This window comes from Neophocaena asiaeorientalis, unplaced genomic scaffold (assembly GCF_003031525.2).
Source record: "Neophocaena asiaeorientalis asiaeorientalis breed wild unplaced genomic scaffold, Neophocaena_asiaeorientalis_V1.1 scaffold15, whole genome shotgun sequence".
Lineage (NCBI taxonomy): Eukaryota > Metazoa > Chordata > Mammalia > Artiodactyla > Phocoenidae > Neophocaena > Neophocaena asiaeorientalis.
Window position 1 is genome coordinate 1,764,099 of NW_020185328.1, and position 22,105 is coordinate 1,786,203.

The 22,105-nt window shown below is 34.9% G+C and overlaps 1 protein-coding gene across 2 annotated transcripts; it reads right to left on the bottom strand.

The window, feature by feature from the left end:
• Positions 1–2,428: 2,428 nt before the first annotated feature.
• DEPDC1 (DEP domain containing 1) lies at positions 2,429–21,734 on the bottom strand. Of its 2 annotated transcripts, XM_024734601.1 has the most exons (12): positions 21,627–21,710; positions 19,597–19,862; positions 16,387–16,543; positions 15,847–15,965; positions 15,299–15,429; positions 14,010–14,057; positions 11,286–11,426; positions 9,112–9,963; positions 8,497–8,669; positions 6,418–6,594; positions 3,445–3,630; positions 2,429–2,751 (listed from the first exon to the last, which is right to left on the bottom strand). In XM_024734601.1, the coding sequence occupies exons 1-12, from the start codon at positions 21,672–21,674 to the stop codon at positions 2,611–2,613; spliced, it is 2,439 nt and encodes an 812-aa protein (XP_024590369.1). In that variant the 5' UTR covers positions 21,675–21,710; the 3' UTR covers positions 2,429–2,610. The 2 variants fall into 2 exon arrangements, with proteins under 2 accessions (XP_024590369.1, XP_024590370.1); XM_024734602.1 differs by lacking the exon at positions 9,112–9,963 and having other exon boundaries at positions 21,627–21,734.
• Between the last annotated feature and the right edge of the window lie 371 nt (positions 21,735–22,105).

Here is a 22,105-nt window from a genome sequence, read left to right on the forward strand (position 1 = left end):
ATACTTTCCACTACTGAGTGCTAGATAACTAGACAGTATATGAGAAGAGTGGATCGCTAAACGACAACAATTAGCAGAAGCTGTTGGGAATGGTTGGTGGCAATAACTTCTGGGACCAGAACTACAATTCCCTGTGCATTGCCACAGATTTACTATTTCACACCCTCTCCCTTCAAACTTGCAATATCTTCCCCACCATGCTTTACTCTCAAGGGTTGACTCTGATTCTTATTTCCTGAGAAGGCAAAAGCAATTAGAAGATACTTTTTATAAGCACTCAACATCAAATCAACCCATCAATATTTGAAATTAAAGACTCTGCCCTTTTTTTCTGATACAACGGTATCTGTCCATGCTCCAGCCAAAGGTTAATAAGCCTTCTATTTGTGTAATGTGTCCTGTATGCTTTCACATATTCAAGGATATTGCTTCTGAAGATATTAATGCTTTCCTTCCTCATCAAATTTTCTCATTATATTAGACCAGGTATTTTCAACCAGTATGTACAATCAGAAGCTGTGTTTCATGACTAAAAAATAGTTTAATAAGACTCACCAGTTAGTCACAATTTTGTTTTGGTTCCTTTCTGATCAAAGCAATTGAGAGGACTGTATTTTTGCTAAGATCTCTTCTAGTGTCATAATTCTAGGTGTTTCTAGTATTAATTTCTAACATTTAATAGAGTGCCTATTCTATACTAGACATTGTGATAAAAACTTCTCACGAATTATTCTATTTAATACTCACAACAATCCTAAGGAACAGGTACTATTATAATCTTTATTGTACAGATAAGAAAACTGGGATTTAGAGAAGTTAAATAACCTGTCTCAGGTTACACAGTAAACAGCACAGTAGGATTCAAATCTGACTTCAGAGTTCACATTATTAAACTGTTACATCATGTATTTTGTAACCTCAATTGCATGCACATTAAGGGAGATCAAAATTTATATGTCTTTATAATATTTATATATTTAATATCCATCAATAAATACAAAATTAAATTGTTATAAAACCCACAATAGTTTTTATCTCAATATGCAACATAATTCACATTATTACATACCTTTAAACAGGAAAACTTTTAGTATACAAACACCTTGGGAAGAATTCTAATTCGCTTCAATATTTTTATAGCTAAGGTTTCTGGGCAAAAGATATAGTTATTTTCTGTCCATATTTTTAATAAAAGTATTAATTTCAAATGGAACATTGTCATTTTACAGTACAAAATTACACTGAAAAATCAAAACAGTCATTGAACAATAAGTGTCTATTACATCCCAGGCATTATGTATATCTTTACACTTACCAAATAGATATTAAATAATCTTCAGGAAAATGTGGAAGAAAAGCTGCTTCAAGTTTGTACGTAGTTAGTCAAGCAGAAATTTGTAGAACCTTCTATTAAGATGAAAGGGATTTATACTTGGCATTTTCTTCCAATGAAATAATAAAGCCAGTGTGAAACCAGCTTGACATTTTATTTATAAAAAGTATTTAGGGCACTGATTCTCAAAGGTGGCTGAATATTGGAATCATCTAGAGGGTTTAAAAAATACTGAGGCCTATATGCCATCCCTTAAAATTTTGATTTAATCAGTATAAGGTAGGGCCTGAGCATGTATTATTTTAAAACTCTCCAGGTGATTCTAATATGCAACAATTTGAAAACACTAGCTTAGGAAATTGTTGCATAATTAAAAAGGCTAGTCTTCAGTTGAATGAATCCTCATGACTTGATTTCAGGGGGTGTATTATTTTTTTAAGTATCTGGTAGGTATATCTCCCTTGATTAGGAAGCAAATACTTTAGGGAAGAGGTTTTCTGGTTTATTCATCATTTTCTCTCCACATCTTGAAGAATGAAAGGCACATAGTAGTTGCTAAATAAATATCTTTTAAATGAATACGTGATTGCCTTATACTTCTTTCATATCTTTATATTCTAGTAGATTCATGAAGATAAGAATGCAAAAGATATTTATTGAAAAAATGAATGACTGAAGCAATTAGGGTAAATGTTTAAGGCAAACCAAAGTCTTATAATATATATTCATATTTTAAAAACACATACATATATAAATAGATAAAAAGTAGCAAAAGAACATATGAGTGCAATATTTAGCAGTTGAAAATTAATTCATTGAATTTTCAAATATTCTTCACATTCTTACACTTAGAAACAAAAGTAATCCTAAACAACTAGCTCTTTAAGCTAACATCCATAAGCACATGCAGATAAGTTGTTTTTTTGTTTTTTTTTTAAAGAATTACAGCTTAATCTTGAAGAGCAAACGTCATTTTTCAAAATTCAAGTAAATGAAACTTTAGCACACATCATGATAGCTTTTCCAGATAGTTGTATAAAAAAATAAGATTATTTCTGATTAAAATATTTGGTATCACCTATTGTCACTTGCTCTCCATTGAGATTCACTAGTTTCTCAGCAGTTTCACATTGATAAAAACTATTTTGGCACTTCCTTATATAATGTTCTATTTAGAAAAACCTTATTCATAAATAGACTTCCTTTTTAGTAGCTGAATTCTTAGATATGGCTTCACTTACCAAAGTTCCACAAGTATTACATAATTTTCAATTCAATTAGTATCTTAAACTACGAAACTTTGGTTTTCTTAAAATTAGCATTGGTTGCTTGATTGTAGGTTTGTCACCAAAAAGTGCTGCTTCACTTTCAGAGGTTGGAAATCTTTTCTGATATATCAAGGGATATTCCTTCTGAAACTTAAAAATGAGGTGAGGAATTAGAGGGTATTTAACATTATTACCTGAGCTGAAGCCACTGGTCAACATTTTATAAGGATTCAATGCCTTTCTCAAAGATGTATTACAGAGATCAGTATCCTTTCACTTTATTCTTGCTTCTCCCTCCACTTTCTCACACATGAAAGGTACCCTGTAATATTTCTTAGATTCCAGTTAGCATTAACATCTAGGATTCTCTTCTGCTGTTAATTCTCCTAAATTCCAGATGTTCTTCCTTCTCAGTGGTAAAGCCTATGAAGGTCACAAGGATCTAGTTAGTATATTTCATACTTCTTTGAGTGTCTCAGACCAGGAATTGGACTTGCCAGAATCATGTGGCTACAGGGTTTTGATGTAGAGCTAAAAATTCTAAATGGTAATGATGAGTCACTAAAAGTTACATATTATAGTCCTAAGTTTACAATTATTTTCCCAGCGTAATGCATGCTTTAAATATAAAACACTGGAAGTAAAGGAGAGTATCTGTTATTATGGTTATTATGAAAACTTCAGGACAGAGTAAAACCAGCAGGTAGTCATACATAGCCTACATATATGATATTTAAAATTCAAAATATTAAAATGAGAAATTAGATTCTAAATGTCATTAAATAACAATCAGCAATAGCATATTAGAAAATATTTATGATTGAAACTTGTTCATTCCCTTACCTGTTTTAGTTTTTTCCTTTTCTCCTTCACAGGCAAACTCTTATTTTTAATAATATTCTCTAAAAGTTCTGCAACTGCAGCTTGAGAGGTAGAAACTTTTTGTTCATCAAACTCCTGAGCACTAATTTGTTTACAGTATGAATACGTTGGCAAAGGAGCAATCACTCCATCTCCAGGATTTTTAATCTGTAATGAACAAAATGATACATACAGTCAAATCCATTAATTCTGGTCATGTTCCTATTTGGTAAAGGGTTCTTCTGATGGGTTTTAATACCTATTATTTTGCCACCAAACATTCAGCACTTTAAGAAAACTGTATTATGCAGCGGAGTAGCAATAAGTCAGTAGCGTCTCAATCCCAGCCCTACAACCTACTAGCTTTATAACCATCAGTAAGTTATTTAAACTGGTCTTGGTCTGTCTCCTCATCTGTAAAATGTGAATGTACGTGAGATAATGTATATAAAATGCTTAGCACACAAGTATTAAATAAAGGTAGCTAACATCATTAGAACCAATAACCATGGATTTTATTCTTTTAACTACAAAACACTAACAAAGTGATATTTTAATTCATCTTAAAACATTAACATTTTGAAATGGTAATAAAGTGTTCATCTACTATTTTTGAGATGTAAGAGCATGGGCAGGGCCCATAACATCTGTAGACAAGGTGATTAGGAACCAAGATGGCAGAGTAGAAGGACGTGCTCACTCCCTCTTGAGAGAACACGAGAATCACAACTAGCTGCTGGACAATCATCGACAGGAAGACACTGGAACTCACCAAAAAAGATACCCCACACCCAAAGAAAAAAGGAGAAGCCACAATGAGACGGTAGGAGGGGCACAATCACAGTAAAAACAAATCCCATAACTGCTGGGTGGGTGACTCACAGACTGGAGAACATTATACCACAGAAGTCCACCCACTGGAGTGAAGGTTCTGAGCCCCACGTCAGGTTCCCAACCTGGGGGTCTGGCAATAGGCCACCGTAAATTTAAGAAAATTGAAATCATATCAAGCATCTTTTCTGATCACAATGCTATGAGATTACAAATAAATTACAGGGAAAAAAAACGTAAGAAACACAAACACATGGAGAAAGCTACATGTAAAAGAATGAGATGAGAACACTCCCTAACACCATACTCAGGAATAAACTCAAAATGGATTAAAGACCTAAATGTAAGGCCAGACACCATCAAACTCTTAGAGGAGAACATAGGAAGAACACTCTTTGATATAAGTCACAGCAAGATCTTTTTGGATCTACCTCCTACAGTAATGAAAATAAAAACAAAAATAAACAAATGGGACCTAATGAAACTTCAAAGCTTTTGCACAGCAAAGGAAACCATAAACAGGACGAAAAGACAACCCTCAGAATGGGCGAAAATATTTGCAAACGAATCAATGGAGAAAGGATTAATCTCCAAAGTATATAAACAGCTCATGCAGCTCAATATTAAAAAGAACAAACAACCCAATCCAAAAATGGGCAGAGACCTAAATAGACATTTCTCCAAAGAAGAGCTACAGATGGTCAAGAAGCACATGTAAAGCTGCTCAGCGTCACTAATTATTAGAGAAATGCAAATCAAAACTACAATGAGGTATCACCTCACAACAGTTAGAATGGGCATCATCAGAAAATCTACAAAGAACAAGTGCTGGCAAAGGTGTGGAGAAAAGGGGACCCTCTTGCACTGTTTGTGGGAATGTAAATTGATATAGCCACTATGGAGAACAGTATGGAGGTTCCTTAAAAACCAAAAATAGAACTACCACATGGCCCAACAATCCCACTACTGGGCATATAGCCAGAGAAAACCATAATTCAAAAAGACACATGCACCTCAATGTTCATTGCAGCACTATTTACAATAGCCAGGTCATGGAAGCAATGTAAATGCCCATCGACAGATGAATGGATAAAGAATATGTGGTACATATATACAATGGAACAGTACTCAGCCATAAAAAGGAATGGAATTGGGCCATTTGTAGAGACGTGGATGGATCTAGAGACTGTCATACAGAGTGAAGTAAGTCAGAAAGAGAAAAACAAATATCGTATGTTAGCGCATATATGTGGAACCTAGAAAATGGTACAGATGAACTGGTTTTCAGGGAAGAAATTGAGACATGGATTTAGAGAACAAATGTATGGACACTAAGGGGGGAAAGTGGTTGGGGGGTGGGAGTGGTGGTGTGATGAATTGGGCGATTGGGATTGATATGTATACACTGATGTGTATAAAATTGATGACCAATTAGGACCTGCTGTAGGAAAAATAAAAATTTGTAGACAAGAGAAAGAATTGTGGGGGATAGTTATAATTACAGTAAGTCATGGCAATATTAGAATAGTATGTATAGGAAGAAACATGAATATGTGTGTTGGGCAGCCAAGGACTGCATATAGCAGACATCTGTTGTTTTTGGATGCTTAGATTCCTTCTCTCCTTATAAAAGTTCTTCCCATTCTACTCCAACTATCCTTACCTTTCGTGAAGAACAGATTCTTCTCTAATCTATGTAGAGCCACTCAGAGAATGGGCCCTCTCTTCAACCCACTCACCCTCAACCACCTAAAGAATGTGCATTTAATCTAGATTTGGCCACTCTGTGTCCATACCATTAACTTTTCAAATTGGAGGTGAGGAATTTTTTTTTTTTTTCCTTTGGATTGCAAATATAAGTCTATGACTCAAGAGCTTTAATCAGCCATATCCAACCATGTGAAGGAGCCATTTTTAAAATATAGGACCGAAATGGAAATAAGTGATGAAGGGATGGAAACAGTCCTATTGTTATTTGAATATCCATATTCTGTCTACATTCTTGACTTTTGGAGGTTATTTATGTGAGCTGATAAAGTCTCCCTTTCTGATTAGGCTAGTTTGAGATGAGTTTGCCACTTGCAACTGACTAATGCAGAGAATTTTAAGACTTAGAATACATACATGGCCCTTTCTTAAGTAGTCAAGATGTTTCTCCACTGCAGTCTGTAGGTAAGAGGGTACTTGGAGAATTTCCTGTTGATGATCCATCAAGAAAGAAACTAATCGTGCAGCAAGAAGCTCATCAAGATCTACTTCTTCAGCACAGCGTAACACACACCGAGAAAAAGTATGTATCATCTAGAAACATTAAAAGATGTGAATTTAAAAACTTAAGGTTTTATATAAATTAGAATACCAGTAATTTCTAGGTAGTATTATGCTAAAGGATTGAGATAAAGTGATAAGCAGACTTCAGCTTACAAAATGAGGACAATAACTTATTACATTAGAAAGAATAAAATGCCAATTTTTTTATAGTGCTTGTTAAGTATTTCCTTAATATAAATTCCAAATGATTACAGAAGTCTTAGCTTTTTCTTCAATTTTGTCTCAATTTTATCACTAAACACCTAGGTTCCATTAATACCATACAAATATGGTGCTTAAAGACTGTTAGAGAACAGTGACTTATTAAATTAACCCCATAAAAGCACAGACTAGGAGAATATATAAACACAAGTGGTTACAAGGTTGGCATCATTTATCTTTTGAAACTGGAAAACAGTTTTTAATCCTATTCTATTAGTCTTTCAAAACAATTAGTACATTGTATTTTTCAATTCCATCATGACAATCTTCAAATCCTGGGGTAAATTTTGTGTTTCAAAACTAATTTACTCTCATTCATGTCCATATGACCCACCAAATATAAGACACACACATGTACACACGCACACATAAACACTCACACACCTCATTCTAAAATAATTTGAATATCAGAATTGTATTTTAAGTATTTTGCACATAATAGATGGTGAGCATATTTATTGAATTGAAATATTTTTGGTCTTATTCCTACATGCCTGGCAGGTTTTCCTATCTTCTTCCAATGCTCAGTCCTCAGCTTTTATTCTTTGTTTGCTCAGCTTTGTAGAACTCATTTACTCCCATAGCCTCAACTACCACTTTTCCAAAAAATATACTTTCTGCCCTAATATTTCTTCACCAGGTTCATTTCCAACCTTCTGTCTGTAGGATAAATTTCACTTAGATGTTCTATAACCTCAACCTCAAAAAGTGTAAAATCAAAATTACCCCCTTCTTACTCATATCTCTCTAAATATCTTTTCCTACAAACTTCCCTATGCTTTTTAATGATGCCACAATTACTTAAGAATAATTCTTCCTCTTTATATTAGGTATGTCGTTTTATTAAAAAACTGTCCTTAATAAGTGGAAGAACGGAGCTTAGCTACAGACTCCTTGCTACAAGAACATTCTGTAAATTGAAGCTGTGCTCTGAGGAAGTGGCAGCTCTTTATAGAAAGACAGAGAGAGAGAGTGTGAGAGAGAGAGAGAGAGAGAGAGAGAGAGGAAGAGAGAGATAAAGAGAGGGAGGGAAAGAGATATTAGAGATACTATTTCAAGAGTTCATTTCCAGTCAACATCTGCATATAAATGCCTTGTTTCCCTCATCTTCATATGGAGCCTAAGACTGCTTCACAGTACCTCTCCCAACTTCCTGCCCACAATGACAAGCTATCCTAATTCACATAACACATCAAATACAACTTTCCCACTACTACAATATCTGAAACGCTTTGACTTACTACACATGAATTTCCCATTAATTCTTTATTTCACAGGGTTATAGTGCCCTTCGGCTTTCAACAGTGCCTACATCTCCTCTTCCTTCCCCACCAAACAGAATTGGCACAAGGCAATATAATATGGCCTGACAGTTAACCACTATGAAGTGATATAGCGTGAGTGAATAGGCAAAGTCCTTAGGTAAAGATCAAGATGTGAAAGTATAAAAGACTGGGCACAAAGGATTAATGTACCAGTATTCTGCTGCTAGGAAAGGTTAGACTTTCAAGAGCCTTTTTTTAACTCAAGAATCTAGGATTTCAAGACCATGACATCACTTGAGTAGTATGCTTAGATGGTTTGGTCTTCTTTCTTTCTTTTTTTTTCGGTGGTGGGGGTGCGGTGCAGTTTATGAACCGGACTTATTCTTTCCTTAAGAAATGAACTTACCAGTGATCTTGTACCCATTGCATCATGAAGTTGGGGCATGTCAACATTTTGACTCATTCGCGAAATCATGCGCATTAGAAGTTGAAGCCGTCTACGATTTGGTGGGGGAAGTAACAAACAACACAACTGTAGTGCATCGATGGCAACCCTCTCTAAATGAGGTTGTAGCAAACCTAGAAGGCAAATTACCCCCCAGAAAAAAATCATCAATGACACTAGCTGCTTTCATACTACTAGCATATAGTTATATAAAGGCAAAATAATATTTTAATATTTTGTTTCTTTTGACTATTCCCAGAAATTTCCACATTCTTCAAAAGCATGGTAAGATACTCATTATTTTCTTCATAACCCATTGGATTATGAAGGATTGAAAATCCTTCACTTATTACAAATAAAGTGACTCAGAATAAGTGCAATTTAAGGGAAAGAAAAGGAGTGCTTTAGGTAAGTAGAATAAATCTTGGTTATGCCATGACAAGTCTTTTACAATATGAAACTTTCCTTCTGGAGGGAAAAAGGAAAGCAATTTCAGAGAAGAAAAGCCAGGTAAGTGAAATAGGGTTAGTAAACACTAAAAGTTAACATTACATGCGTTGAAAGCATCAACCTTACTTTGTGTGCCAGTCAACATAGAGGAAGCTGGAGGTAAAGAGTTTTCTGAAAGTTCTATTGTACTTTTGCAGAGTCTTTTATTGACTGTAGTACTAGACTCTCCGAGTTCACCTTCCATAGCTGTTTGCACACTTGTGCTGCCTTGTCCAAGATTTGGTTTCATGATAATTTCAGCCACTGGCATATTAATATAACTATTCCTTCTTGTACTACTTCTTAAAAGTAAACTCTGAGATCTACAAAGCTGTTTTGACTTGCACTTTCCATTACATAACTCCTCTTGGTCTTGAACGGTCAAAGTAGAGGTTCTTTTAAAACCAACACAGAGTGGTTTTTGAATACTTTCCTCTGAATGAAGATGCATTAGGGATTCCTGTTTGGTCTCAGACTCTAAAAATTGTTTATTATTTTGTCCTTTTATGTTCAGAACAGATTGATGGAAGACACTGGAGACCTCTTTACTTGAACTCCCTGGTAAATCTACAATTCCTTCTAATGAATAGCACCTTGGTTTGATGCTAGAGGATAGAACATGCATACTACTTAAGCCTATTAAATTATGACAACTTCCTCCCATTATGTCATTAACACTGGCTCTTCTGTTTTTTAAATTAACTAGCTGCATTTTCTTAGCATAGTTTTCTTGAAATCCTTGATCACTTATCTGCAGTCTCTCAGTAGTATCTGATTCTTCTTTGTTTTTGTCTTTATGAAGCAGACTGAGAAGAAGACACTCAGTTGATTTGAAGGAATTCAGACTGTTTAAGTGAAGGATTTTTGAAGACTGTGGATCATCTTGGATTTTATGTATCCCACTGGGTCTATCTGAAACTGTGACGTAGCCACAAACAACTACCAGGAAATGAAACAAAAATTAAGATGCAACTGTATGACAGTGGACAAAAATAAAACAAAAACAAGAGTAACGTTAAAAAAAACAAAGCATCACTATAGTACATATTGTTAGTATAGTACAAATAGCAGTTGCTTAATTCAGAAGCCACTTAAATAGGACACATGCAACATTCAGTTACAAAGTGCAAGACTCGAGGTTTTCCAACTTGTGATGAAAATAACTTTAAAATTTATTTCAACAATCTAATTAAATGGATTCAGTCAAATACATGAAAAAATATCTACTTTCAGTCTACAAGTATTAGAAAATTCTTAATTATAAGACAACTGTAGTTTAATAAAACATATATATAGTTTTTGTTTCTGGTACCTGGTATAGAACTCCTAAAACCCATCGAATCTCCAGAGTGACAGGAGTCTTTTGTTATTCACAATGGGCCTATTAGAGCTAGCCTCAGTTTATGCTAATGAGGTGATTTAGGCTTAGCCCTTCTTGGAAGGTTGGAACTTTTAGCCTTACCTCAGACCTCCCTGGAGGGGGTGGTGGGGTAGTGGTGGTTGGTGGAGGTCAGACTTAGTCAACAATGAGCAATGATTTAATCAACCATGCCTATGTAATGAAACCTCAATTAAAACTCTGAAACAACACAGCTATGGGAGCTTACCAGTTGGTGAATACATGGACACGCTTGGGGGGATGACATTCCTGGAGAGAACATAGAAGCTCTGCACAACCCTTACCCCCATTCCTTGCCCTATATATCTCTTCCATTTGGCTGTTCCTGACTTGTATCCTTTATAATAAACTGGTAATCATTAAGTAAAGCACTTTCCAGAGTTCTGTGAGCCATTACAGTGAATTATTAAACTTCAGGGGGTTGCGGGAACCCCTAACTTGGTAGGTAGCCAGGCAGAAATGTCAGTAAACCTGAGGACCTCATTTGCAGCTGGTGACTGAAGTGAGGGCAGTGTTGTGGAACTGAGCCCTTGATCTCTGGGGTCTGAGCTAGCACTGGGTAGTTAGTATCAGAGCTGAAAGACTTTGTCCTCAACTTTTTGGGGTCTGGGTTAACACTGGGTAGTTGGTGTCAGAAATGAACTGAATTGTAAGACACCCTATTGATGTAGAGAATTGGTGTTGGAATGGTATATTTGAATTACTGGAAAACAACATAACAACAACCAGAGTATTCCTGAAGTTTAAAATAATTTATAGCCTGCCACCTTCATGTTTACCTATACTTTTAGATCTTTTAAATTATGGGGGACTTGGAAACTAATAAAATAAATTTAAATAATAAATAAAAATCTATACATACCCAAAATGTTCACAAATAATTCATAATATTCAAAGGTAAGTAGAGGTTCAGGGAGATCTAGAAAATAATCTGCAATTGTTCTGAATACATCTCGTTCAAATCCAACATAAGTTGGATTATTCATATCATTACTTCTTGGCCCTAAGTAGAGGCAAAAAATTAAAAAAAAGATGAAATATAATTTATTTTAAATATAATTTTTAAAGATACTTATAAAAAGCATAAAACATATACTTATTTCATGAAGGAGTTATGTTTAACAAATTGTCACAATTTAAAAATTTAAATTAAATTAAATTTAAACTTAAATTTAATTAAATTTAATTTAAATTAAATTTAAATTTAGATAAATTTAAATTTAAATATGCATATTTAATTCCTTCTATGCATATCTCATTCCTTCTCACCATCTTTTCATTAGAAATCACTGCAACTATTAGCATTTTGTTTAATTTTAATATTTATATGAATGAAAAATTGTATATAAAGCAAAATTTGAAATATATTTTAAAAGCATCAGGACAGCTTATTTTAATGGGATTTTATCACAATTCATTTTATAAAGCAAAGATTATTTGGATTATGCAAATAATTCTTTCAAATTGTCTTTTGTAAATTTACATTTTTGTGATTAAATTTTGCCTGACGTGAAGCATACCCTGAATGAGTTTAAATAATATCTTTACATCGCTGTTCCATTAGCTTAACATTATTGAAATAATCATGTCTACTCATTAGTATTTTCCTCAGAAATAAATTCTGATCTTATGTTACAGGTGAGGAAACTGAAGCTCAGAGCAACTTGCTCAAGGTAAAAGGCGTATGGTGGCAAAGCTAAAATTAGAATTTAGAGCAGTATAAAGTGAGAGCAAGTCACAGGATCTTGAGGTTTAATAGCATTTGAAGTGTGGTCTGTGGACTTTATAATCAGAATCATCCAGTGTACCTATTAAAAGTATATATAATCTCCTCTAAACAGTCCAGAATCTATCAGAATTCCTATGGAGCTAGGAATTACTGATCTAGAAATGTTTGCTTCTGGTTCACTAATTAAGTAGTTTCCTAACACGGAGCTGGGCATCTTGTTATAAGAATCTTCTGAGACGTGATTTAAAAAAAAAAAAAATTCCTGACATACTGAATCGACTGAATCTGAATATTTGCTGAGTTTCTCTAGTGGCTGTGATATGCACTCAGATTTGAGAGTTACTATGTTATCTTTCAAGTTAACACACATACACACACTTAATAGCTTAAAGGCTAATAAGGATTTTATGTGGAACAAATAGACAATTTTTCTGAGGCGGATATAAGAAATATTCTTAATATGTAGAATAAAAAATTTGATAATCATTAAAAGTTTTCTAAGATAGAAAATACTGGAATTAAAAACACAGAATTTACAGTTAGAGAATCTAGGTTTGAATACATAGCTCCTTATGTATCAGAAAAAAAGACTTTCTAAGCCTTAGTTTTCTCTTCTAGAAAAAAAATTATGAATAGTATATTGATCTTTGATTCCTGTATGTCACAGGATTACGGTGGGGGATTAAATAACAAACAAGTTAAATAAAAGTCTTAATATTGCCTCTGGCTAGACATATTGTTGTTAAACTGGAATTTGGTAAGCTATATCTTGGTATCATTTATGTATAATGTGGATTGAAAAGAAAAAGAAACAAATCCCTAAAGATGGGGCATCAGAGAAATCCCTGAAGTATGCTATCTGAGTTGCTAATCATGAGCCAAGGTATGAGAGAGAAGGACAGTTACGTAGCGAGAAGGTAGAAAGAGAATCTCAGAAATCTTTAGCTTCTGATCAAGATCTTTACCTTGAATTGATAAATTTTTTCTATAACTAATATTATTTACTTATTGCTAGTTATCCTGTTATTTTGTCATATTGACACCCAGTGGACAACAAGGGAATATATACTTATCCTGAACATTAATAAAATACTAATTTTATAAAAACTAGAAAAATACTTTTGTAACAAAATTATTAAAATATAATTTAACTTTTGATGATTTAGAAGCATCAAAACACCTCTGCATATTTTAAAAACTGATTTTCGAGAGCAATTAGGGTTTTGTACTAGAACTAGGGTCTTAAATTATAAAACTCACTGATCACTATGGAAAAAACTTGAAGAATGAAATGCTAAAAAATGATCTGATTAATGACAGACCATTTTTTTTCATAAACATAAAAGTCCCATTAATATATCCTATGGAGTAGAAGCATGTCATGAAACACCAAATGTTGAAGCTGTGTACAATGGCAAGGGGACTGAAGTGGGTTTTATAAGATTTCATTTCTGATGGAAACTTTCAACTTACCAGCTGCTTTACTTAGAAGTTGCTATTTGAACTCCCTGGACTCACTAAGGCAATTGATGTAGATTATACCTAAACATCCTCTGAGATCCTCTAGCCTATGATTTTATGATTTATGAGAACTGAGTCATAAATGACGGGCTTGGATTATAAAATCACTATCTGCATAGAAAAAGTTAAGGGCTCTATAACACACTCCACATGCAAAGAAGTGTAATCAGTTCTACTAGATATTCATTTATACATCAACAGAAAGAATATAATTTAATTTTATCAGGACTTTATAAATTATTAAAAATAATTCCTTGGTTCTTATTAAATATTTTATCAATATAATACACACACACACGCACACACACGCACACACACACACACAGTTTAACTTACAATTTGCTAGGCACTTCATGGCAGATAATACCCAGTGAGGAAGGTCATCTACACAAAAAATTAATAGTGTTCAATCATACAATTATGATGATAGTATATTTAAAACTTCACACTTATTATATTATATAATTATACATACGTGTGTGTGTGTGTGTGTACCAGGATTAAAAATGATTACATATTTAATAAGACATAGGGCCAAGACAGTATTTTATAATACAAGTTTAAAAAGTTAGCTATGCTATTTGAATATTACTGATTTGAGTGAGACCTATGATTGAAACAAGCTATATTTGAGTATTAAGGTACTTTCACAGTGAGGCTTGCTTAAAATCTTTCAATTGCCACTATGTTAAACATGACACATAAGTGTAGCAGTTTTTTGACACAAACACAAAAACCACACATACATTTGACTTGAAAAGTTAATAGTTATAAAGAATAGAAAGCTTAGATGGAGAGCATATAATCAAGTTATTTTAGGTAATGAAAGATACAACTGGTCCAAAGCTACAAGCATACACAACATAGTTCTTAAGTTTTAACATTTACTTTTTTGCTCCTACAATTAAACCCTCAAAGTTCTTGCCCACAAAAAGAAACTCAAAGTAATGCATGTCAATTAATTCTACAGACAGCAATTGATTATAAAAAAATGAGCCAACATTTTCAGTAAATTTATTAATACATTTCCTATAAGCTTTCCAATACATCTGGCTTAAATTATTTCCCCGATTTTCCTATCTTATATCTGAAATCAATATATTATATAAACACATATATAATACAAAGCCAGTGTTCTTTAGAATACTGTTCATGAGAGTTTTGACTTATTTTATAGGGTGTTACTTTGGTTTTGTATGTATGTCTTGACCCCTTTAAATTTGTATATAACTTCTCATGTAAGCTCCAGGAAGGCATGGACCATTTCTCTCTTGCTCATCACTAATCTTTAGCATAGTGCCTGGCACATTGTAGGTCCTCAATAAAATGTGATTAATCAATAGTTTTAATTATATTTGCATATCTTTTGGATGCTTAACCCTGTCATTAAAAAAAAAAATCATTCAGGAAACCACCTTAGGAGCTAAAATAAGTGTGAATAATATTCATTTAAAAATTAGCCCACTATGATTACTAAAGCGCCTCTGATAAATCAGTAGTCTCCCTGACGTTCTCTCAACTGAAGTATTCTACTTTCTACATTTTGTTCTCTCTTTATCCCCACAATAGCTGCAACCTTCGTTAGCATGTTTAAAATGATTCCAACTTCTTTTATTGATACCAACCTGATTTGTCTTGCAGTATAACTACTCCATGCTTACTTGTATTGGTCATGTTGTACATTATACATTGAGGAATTACTTGCTTGGGATTTATGACTTCTTCTAGGGATGACACACCTAAAATTGTTTGCAGGCTAAATAGGAGAAAGAATACAAACTGTTTTTCCTCCATAGAATAAGTGGAATAGAATACAAATATGAAAGAGTTTGAATGGAAAACAAACAAAGCTTTTGGAATATTTTTCTTAAATCAACCTCTAAGACTTATATTAGTATTTACTTTAAAATATCTTAATAACTGTTGCAGGATTCCAATATAGACCCCAAACTAGAGCTACAACTTTGAGTCAAAGAAAAAGCAAATTATATTGAAAACATTCTACTTCTATTGCACCAGAACTATCGCAAGAATATTTAAGAAACACATATTCAGGTTAAATTCTAAGCTTTGCGAATTAATCTGTTCTTCCTCAACTGCACATCTTGATGAAAATATCAAATTAACATTCTAAACACCTCAGGAACTTGCTTATAGCTTAGTTATAGCTTACTAGATCAGAATAACATATCTCCAAGCTTCTTCAACATCTTTCTGGCTTATTTCTCTATTATCAACGGAGTTTTCTTGATGTTCATTGATTATTTCACAGTTCATTTTCTCTGCATTTTCCTGAAAAAAGAATTACTTTGGTTTAATATGGTATGCTCACATTTTGGAAATAATGAACTGACACCACTTCTAATATTTAGTAATTCTATTAGTATCAGCCCATTGTGGAGCTGTAAGGTGTCACTTGAAGAAATAATGCAATATATTGTAATAGAGCTTTCGGTTTTGCAGCTGCCTCCACTACCCTCAAATTAATTTAAAACAAAACATGCTTAAATTATACAAATACTATTTCAAGTATGTCTCACTACCATTTTTATTTTCGTTTCTGTGAGTTCCAAACAAATTTACACATACATTTTTAGAATATAATATAGTTAAGAGATTCCAAGTGTTGGCTTCAAATATTAGTCATTCACTTTTAATGATTCTATTATTAAGCACGCAGTAATTATATTTATACTAGTAAAGGATGTTTTACCTGAGAGAAATGTAATCCATGCTTTTTAGGAGTTCTCCGAGATAAGTTTCGTAATTTAAAAATACTATCTTTATCTTTGGAAAAGTTCTCTATTCTGTTTTTTCTCAATTCTGGATGCCTTCGTGGAAGAGTTTTAAGTGGAGAATTTGCAGGAAATCTGGTTTAAGAATAATATGCAATTAAATAATGTGAGATCATAAACAAACTTTTAGTGCCATTTATCTTAAAAATAACTAAAAAAACTGGGTTTATTTACATTATCAAGGAATGAATTTTCTACATAAATTAATTTTCCCATTAAACCTTTTAAAAAATTTTAATAGTTTCCTGCTTTCTTTAGTAAACTGTATGTATTTCAAAGATACAAAAAAGTACAGAAAATAATATAAAACAACATCCACATGGGTAACCATCAACCAATGCAACTATTAACATTTTACCAAGACTTCATTATCTTTTTAAATTTTTTTAAATTAAAAAAAAATTTTAAATTTATTATTATTTTTAAAATTTAATTAATTAATTAATGGCTACGTTGGGTCTTTGTTGCTGCGTGTGGGCTTTCTCTAGTTGCGGCGAGTGGGGGCTACTCTTCATTGGGGTGTGCAGACTTCTCATTGCAGTGGCTTCTCTTGTTGTAGAGTACGGGCTCTAGGCACATGGGCTTTAGTAGTTGCAGCGTGTGGGCTCAGTAGTTGTGGCTTGCGGGCTCTAGAGCGCAGGCTCAGTAGTCGTGGCACATGGGCTTAGTTGCTCTGCGGCATGTGGGATCTTCCTGGACCAGGGCTCGAAACTGTGTCCCCTGCACTGGCAGGTGGATTCTTAACCACTGCACCACCAGGGAAGCCCCATTATCTTTTTTATTAATGAAAGAAATTCTTTGCTAATTCTATTTCTCTCTTCCTAAGGGAAATCATTAACCTATAGTTAGTGTATTTCCTTCTTGTTCATGTTTTCATACTTTAAGTAAATATACATAAACAATATCTCTATGGTATCTTTTAACATACATCAAGTTTATGCATAAGTTTTTAGTCACCTCAGAAGTTATTTTCTTATTCCTCTGTCCTAAAAATAGTTTCTTATATTCTTTCAGAAGAGTTTTATTTTCATATTTAGGTATTTAATTCATGTATAACTCACACCAAGTTTCTTTATATGTAAGGGTTTATATTCTCAGCACTTAATGGTCTTAATTTAAATTTAATTAAGCCCAGATAATCAGTTAAGGCAATTATCCCCTCATTGTTCCTCAAAATTGACTTGGACCTTTACATTATCAAATTAACTCTAAAATCTGCTTGTTAAATCCTACAAAAAATTATGTAGGGGTTTTAAATGAAGATGCACTGAATTTATACATCAATTTGGGAAGAAGTGACTTATTTATGACACTAAGTCTTTTCATTCATGAACAGAATATCCTTCTCCACTTATTACTTTAAGTACAATTTGATAATTTTCTCCAGTAAGGTCTTACACATTTTTGTTATACTTTATTTTTAACTACATCATAGTATTGTTACCACTATAAAAGCACTAGAGGTAGAGAGACTAGTTGAAGAGTTATGCAGAATTCCAGGTAAGAGAGAATAGTAGTCTCACAAAAAGAACATTCATTAAGAGAAGTAGACAGATCAGAGAATACTGAGGCAACATGATAGACATGGTTTGATAATTACATCATATTTAAAAGGGAGAAGGGAAAGAATGAAGGTAACTACAGGGAAGACTGTGCCATTCATTCAGATATGGATATAAGAGGTCAGAATTTAGGTTAAGAGATGTTAGTGATTTTCCATATACTATATTTGAAGTGCCTGTTTAATAGGCAAAAGTGGGCCTAAAGCTCAGGAGAGGTATTTGGGTTGGAGGTTTGAAAGTCATAAGAAAAGTAAGTGGAGACATGGTATGAGATTGCCCAGGGAGAGAGGTGAAGGGTAGACAAGCCTAGGACCTTGAGGACAGTAAAAGCTAAAGGATGAGCAGCAGCAAAGGAACTCAAAAGGTGACTGATGAGTAGTAGAGAGAGGAAAGATTTGTAGGGTGTTATACAAGATATTCATATGCTTGTTATTGCAGTTTACTTGTATGACATAAGTCATCTTTGACACATAGGCAAGAATCAATTCCTACATTTCATTTGAAAAGTACTAATTTTGCAGAGTAAAAAAACATGGGGGGCTTTCCTGGTGGCGCAGTGGTTGAGAGTCCGCCTGCCCATGCAGGGAACACGGGTTCGTGCCCCGGTCCGGGAAGATCCCACATGCTGCGGAGCGGCTGGGCCCATGAGCCATGGCCGCTGAGCCTGCGCGTCCGGAGCCTGTGCTCCGCAACGGGAGAGGCCACAACAATGAGAGGCCCGCGTATCGCAAAAAACAAAACAAAACAAAACAAAAAAAACCCCACAAAAAACACATGGGTATTAGAATCCAAAGACCTAATTTAAGGGATATATAATCAAGAACTCCAGGTACGAGAGAGAAAAATCAATTATGCTGGCCTGAGGGAGTCAGAAAGGCCCCACAGATGCTACAATACAGCTGACATGAGAAGAAACGTGTTTACTAGTCTGATGAATGTGTACATGAACATATTTCAGACCAAGGGAATAAAATTTGTTGAAGCATAGTCTCAGGCTCTTCACCTGTAAGAAGGAATTAATATTTTCCTTGCTGAGCTATTCTAGGGATTAAATAAAGAAAACATGTAACTCATAAAGTAGGGCTTCTCATACATGATAAATTCTTAATAAATAATCTCTTCAACCTGTGGTATATTTCTTTTGTTAGTTATTATATAAAGTTTGCTATTTTTTATTTCATCACATGTGTTCTTAGATTCTATAGATTACATATCACTTGAAGGTAAGGACCTGTGAGAACTTGTCTTGTAATTCTTAAATCTATGAAACTAAAGATTGATAACGTTCTGTCCTTGACATGTTACAGAGCTTTCAGAATATGTAAAAGTGACACTATCTTATTCTTTCCTCCCAACTCCTTATTTTATTATAAGTTTGAATTGTGCAGCAATAACCTTTAACTAACTTTAACTTTTAAATGGTTTTAATTGGACTAAGAACAGTAAGTTTTCTGCAGAAAATATTACTTCCCCTGAAGAGGCTGCTGTTTTAGTAAAAGTATTAGAAGTGGAGTGAAACTTCATTGTTAAGTAATTCAGTTTTGCAGTTATTTCTTTGTTTAGTACCTGAATAGCTGACTGTTGTCATCAAGATTTTCTGATCCCCATTTGCCTTTGATATCTTCAATGACATGGTTCTTAAGAAATTTTCTCAATAGCTGGATAGTCTGTTGCCTTGTAACTTCAGGACCAAAATTGCTATTATTTCTTAATAGGTCATAAAGCCAGTCTACTGCTTCTCCTGCTGTAAAACAATTGCCATATTTTTTAAAGTGTTGCCTGTGTTTCCTTAGAGGCATTCCCGCTCGAAAAGATGTGGTAACTTCATTCCACTGCAAATGGAAAGGAAAAAAAAATTTTTTAATCAGAGAAAATTCTCTCATTCGCATCTTGTTAAATCATTAAAATTCATGAAGAAATCACTTGTCTTATTTGTGCTAAAGAAAATTTTACATCCCATACTGATTTATTTTTATTAATTCTAGTGTTGTAATAATATTTTTATGTAATAGTTTTGGACTACAAGCACTTCACTGGCTGGTTGGCTTACTTAGGAAACCTAGGAATAAAGAACTACAATGAACCTGCCTTTAGTCCTCAACAGAGAAAGCATTTATTCCTGTTTCTTCCTGTTTCTTTAACCTCAACTAATATTAATAATATGATAGTAGCATTTGTGTCAGACACTATGCATTACACTCATTATTTCACTTTAATTCTCACAATTCTATGAATAGGTACTATTACTATCCCATTTTCAGATAAGGAATATGAAGCACAGAGATATTTAATAATTTGACAAAGGTCACACAGCTAAAACCCAGGCATTGGATTGACTCTAGAACCTGTACTCATAACTAATTATGCAGGCCAAACAAAACTCTTGGCAGGCAATAGTTTTACTGGTAAAATACCTTTAGTATTAAAGTATTAATATACCTTTAGTATATTTACTAGTGAAGATCCCAATAATTTACATAGAACATATGCGGTAAGTTAAGTTTTAAGTCTACTGTTTGTTTAATGACGCTGTGATATATCTACATTTTCAAAAGATACTCACACTTTCCAAAACTGTTTTCAAATTACCCAAACTTTTGGGTTCGTGGCAGGTCTACGAGGAGTGGTATAGAATAAACATATAACTTTTTAATTAAAAAATCTTACATTAGAGGTTAAGAAATCTGATTTGTAACCCCAACTATGCTACTACTCGCTATGCTACCACTTATCTAACCTATGTGGTCCCAACATCACAACACAGAATTTAAGGGCTGAAAACACAGTAACTGTATCCTTTTCTTTCCACACTTCATATATTATTCAAGAAACTTATATTGAGCTGCAATTTATCCAGAGAATAAGTTGTTTGTTATTTTACAGATCACAGCACACTTTCACATACAGTATGTCTACTCTAGGACATCTTTTAGCCTGGGCATGTATCATTAGCTCTAGTTTACCAAGGTGGAAACTGACGCTCACAGAAGTGACTCTCCTAATGTCACATAACCAGTGGCACAGTATCCTCTTGGATTGATGATCCAAATACACAAGACACTCTATGCAAGTACAAATCCAGTGACTACCAACAGTGGTTCCTGATGAGTATTTAAAACATTCTTAGTTATGAAATAGCTGTTACTGAGTGGCATTCAGTCGGTACATCCTGCATTAAATTCTACAGGACCGGCTAAACGAAGCTGTCACAAACAATCGGGCTTGCCCCCAGTCTGACCCTACAAAGCACTGGAACTCAAAACTCTTCTCGAATCCTAATGCGGGTAGAAAATCAGGCGTGCGGAGCGGCTAAACTCAGAATATTCCAAGACATTTCAGGGGACGCCGACAGCACCTAGAAGAGGGGTAGCTTCAGAAGCTGACTCCGATGCGCCCACTCGGGGTGCCCGGAGCAAAGGAGGGGGACAGGCGTGCCCTGCAAGGGTCCGCGATATCCATGAACTCCCCTCATTCTCCTCTTCAGCCACCCAAGAGGTTCTGCGACCTATCCCTCCGCCCGAGGGAAAGCTACAAACGTTCTCACGTAAAAGCAGCCATCACCCCGGCTGGCCAGTCTCGTTAATGCGCGGTCTTACCAGCCTGGTGGCCCGATAAGGCCCGGGAGGCACACCCTGATTTTCCATTCCGCCCACTGTGCCCGAAGGTCTGTCAGCGCCCGGTGCCCGGCATGGCGGCGCAAGGCGACACTCAGCCCCCGAGAAGCCGGCGGCAGCGTAGCCTCCCACAACCGTCGGCCCCGCCATCGATTTGAATACCTCAGAGGGCTGCGCTGATTGGCTGCGCCGTTGGGCCACGTGACGCGCCGCCCTGACCCCGCCGCAGTCGGCGTGGGCTGTGGACTCTTAAGGCTTTCGCGCGGGGCCGTGGGGCTTGCGCTGGCTGGTCTACTCCCGGGCGGGGCCGACGAGACAGGCGCCAGGCTTAACCTGGCTTCCCTGTAGCTGCTTCTCCCTCTTGCGGTCGTTGGCGAGGCGGAGTCATGTTTCCACATTCAGAACGGGTGAGGCGGTTTAGCTCCCCACAGCATGGTTTGGAGCCAAGCCTTCGGGTTGAA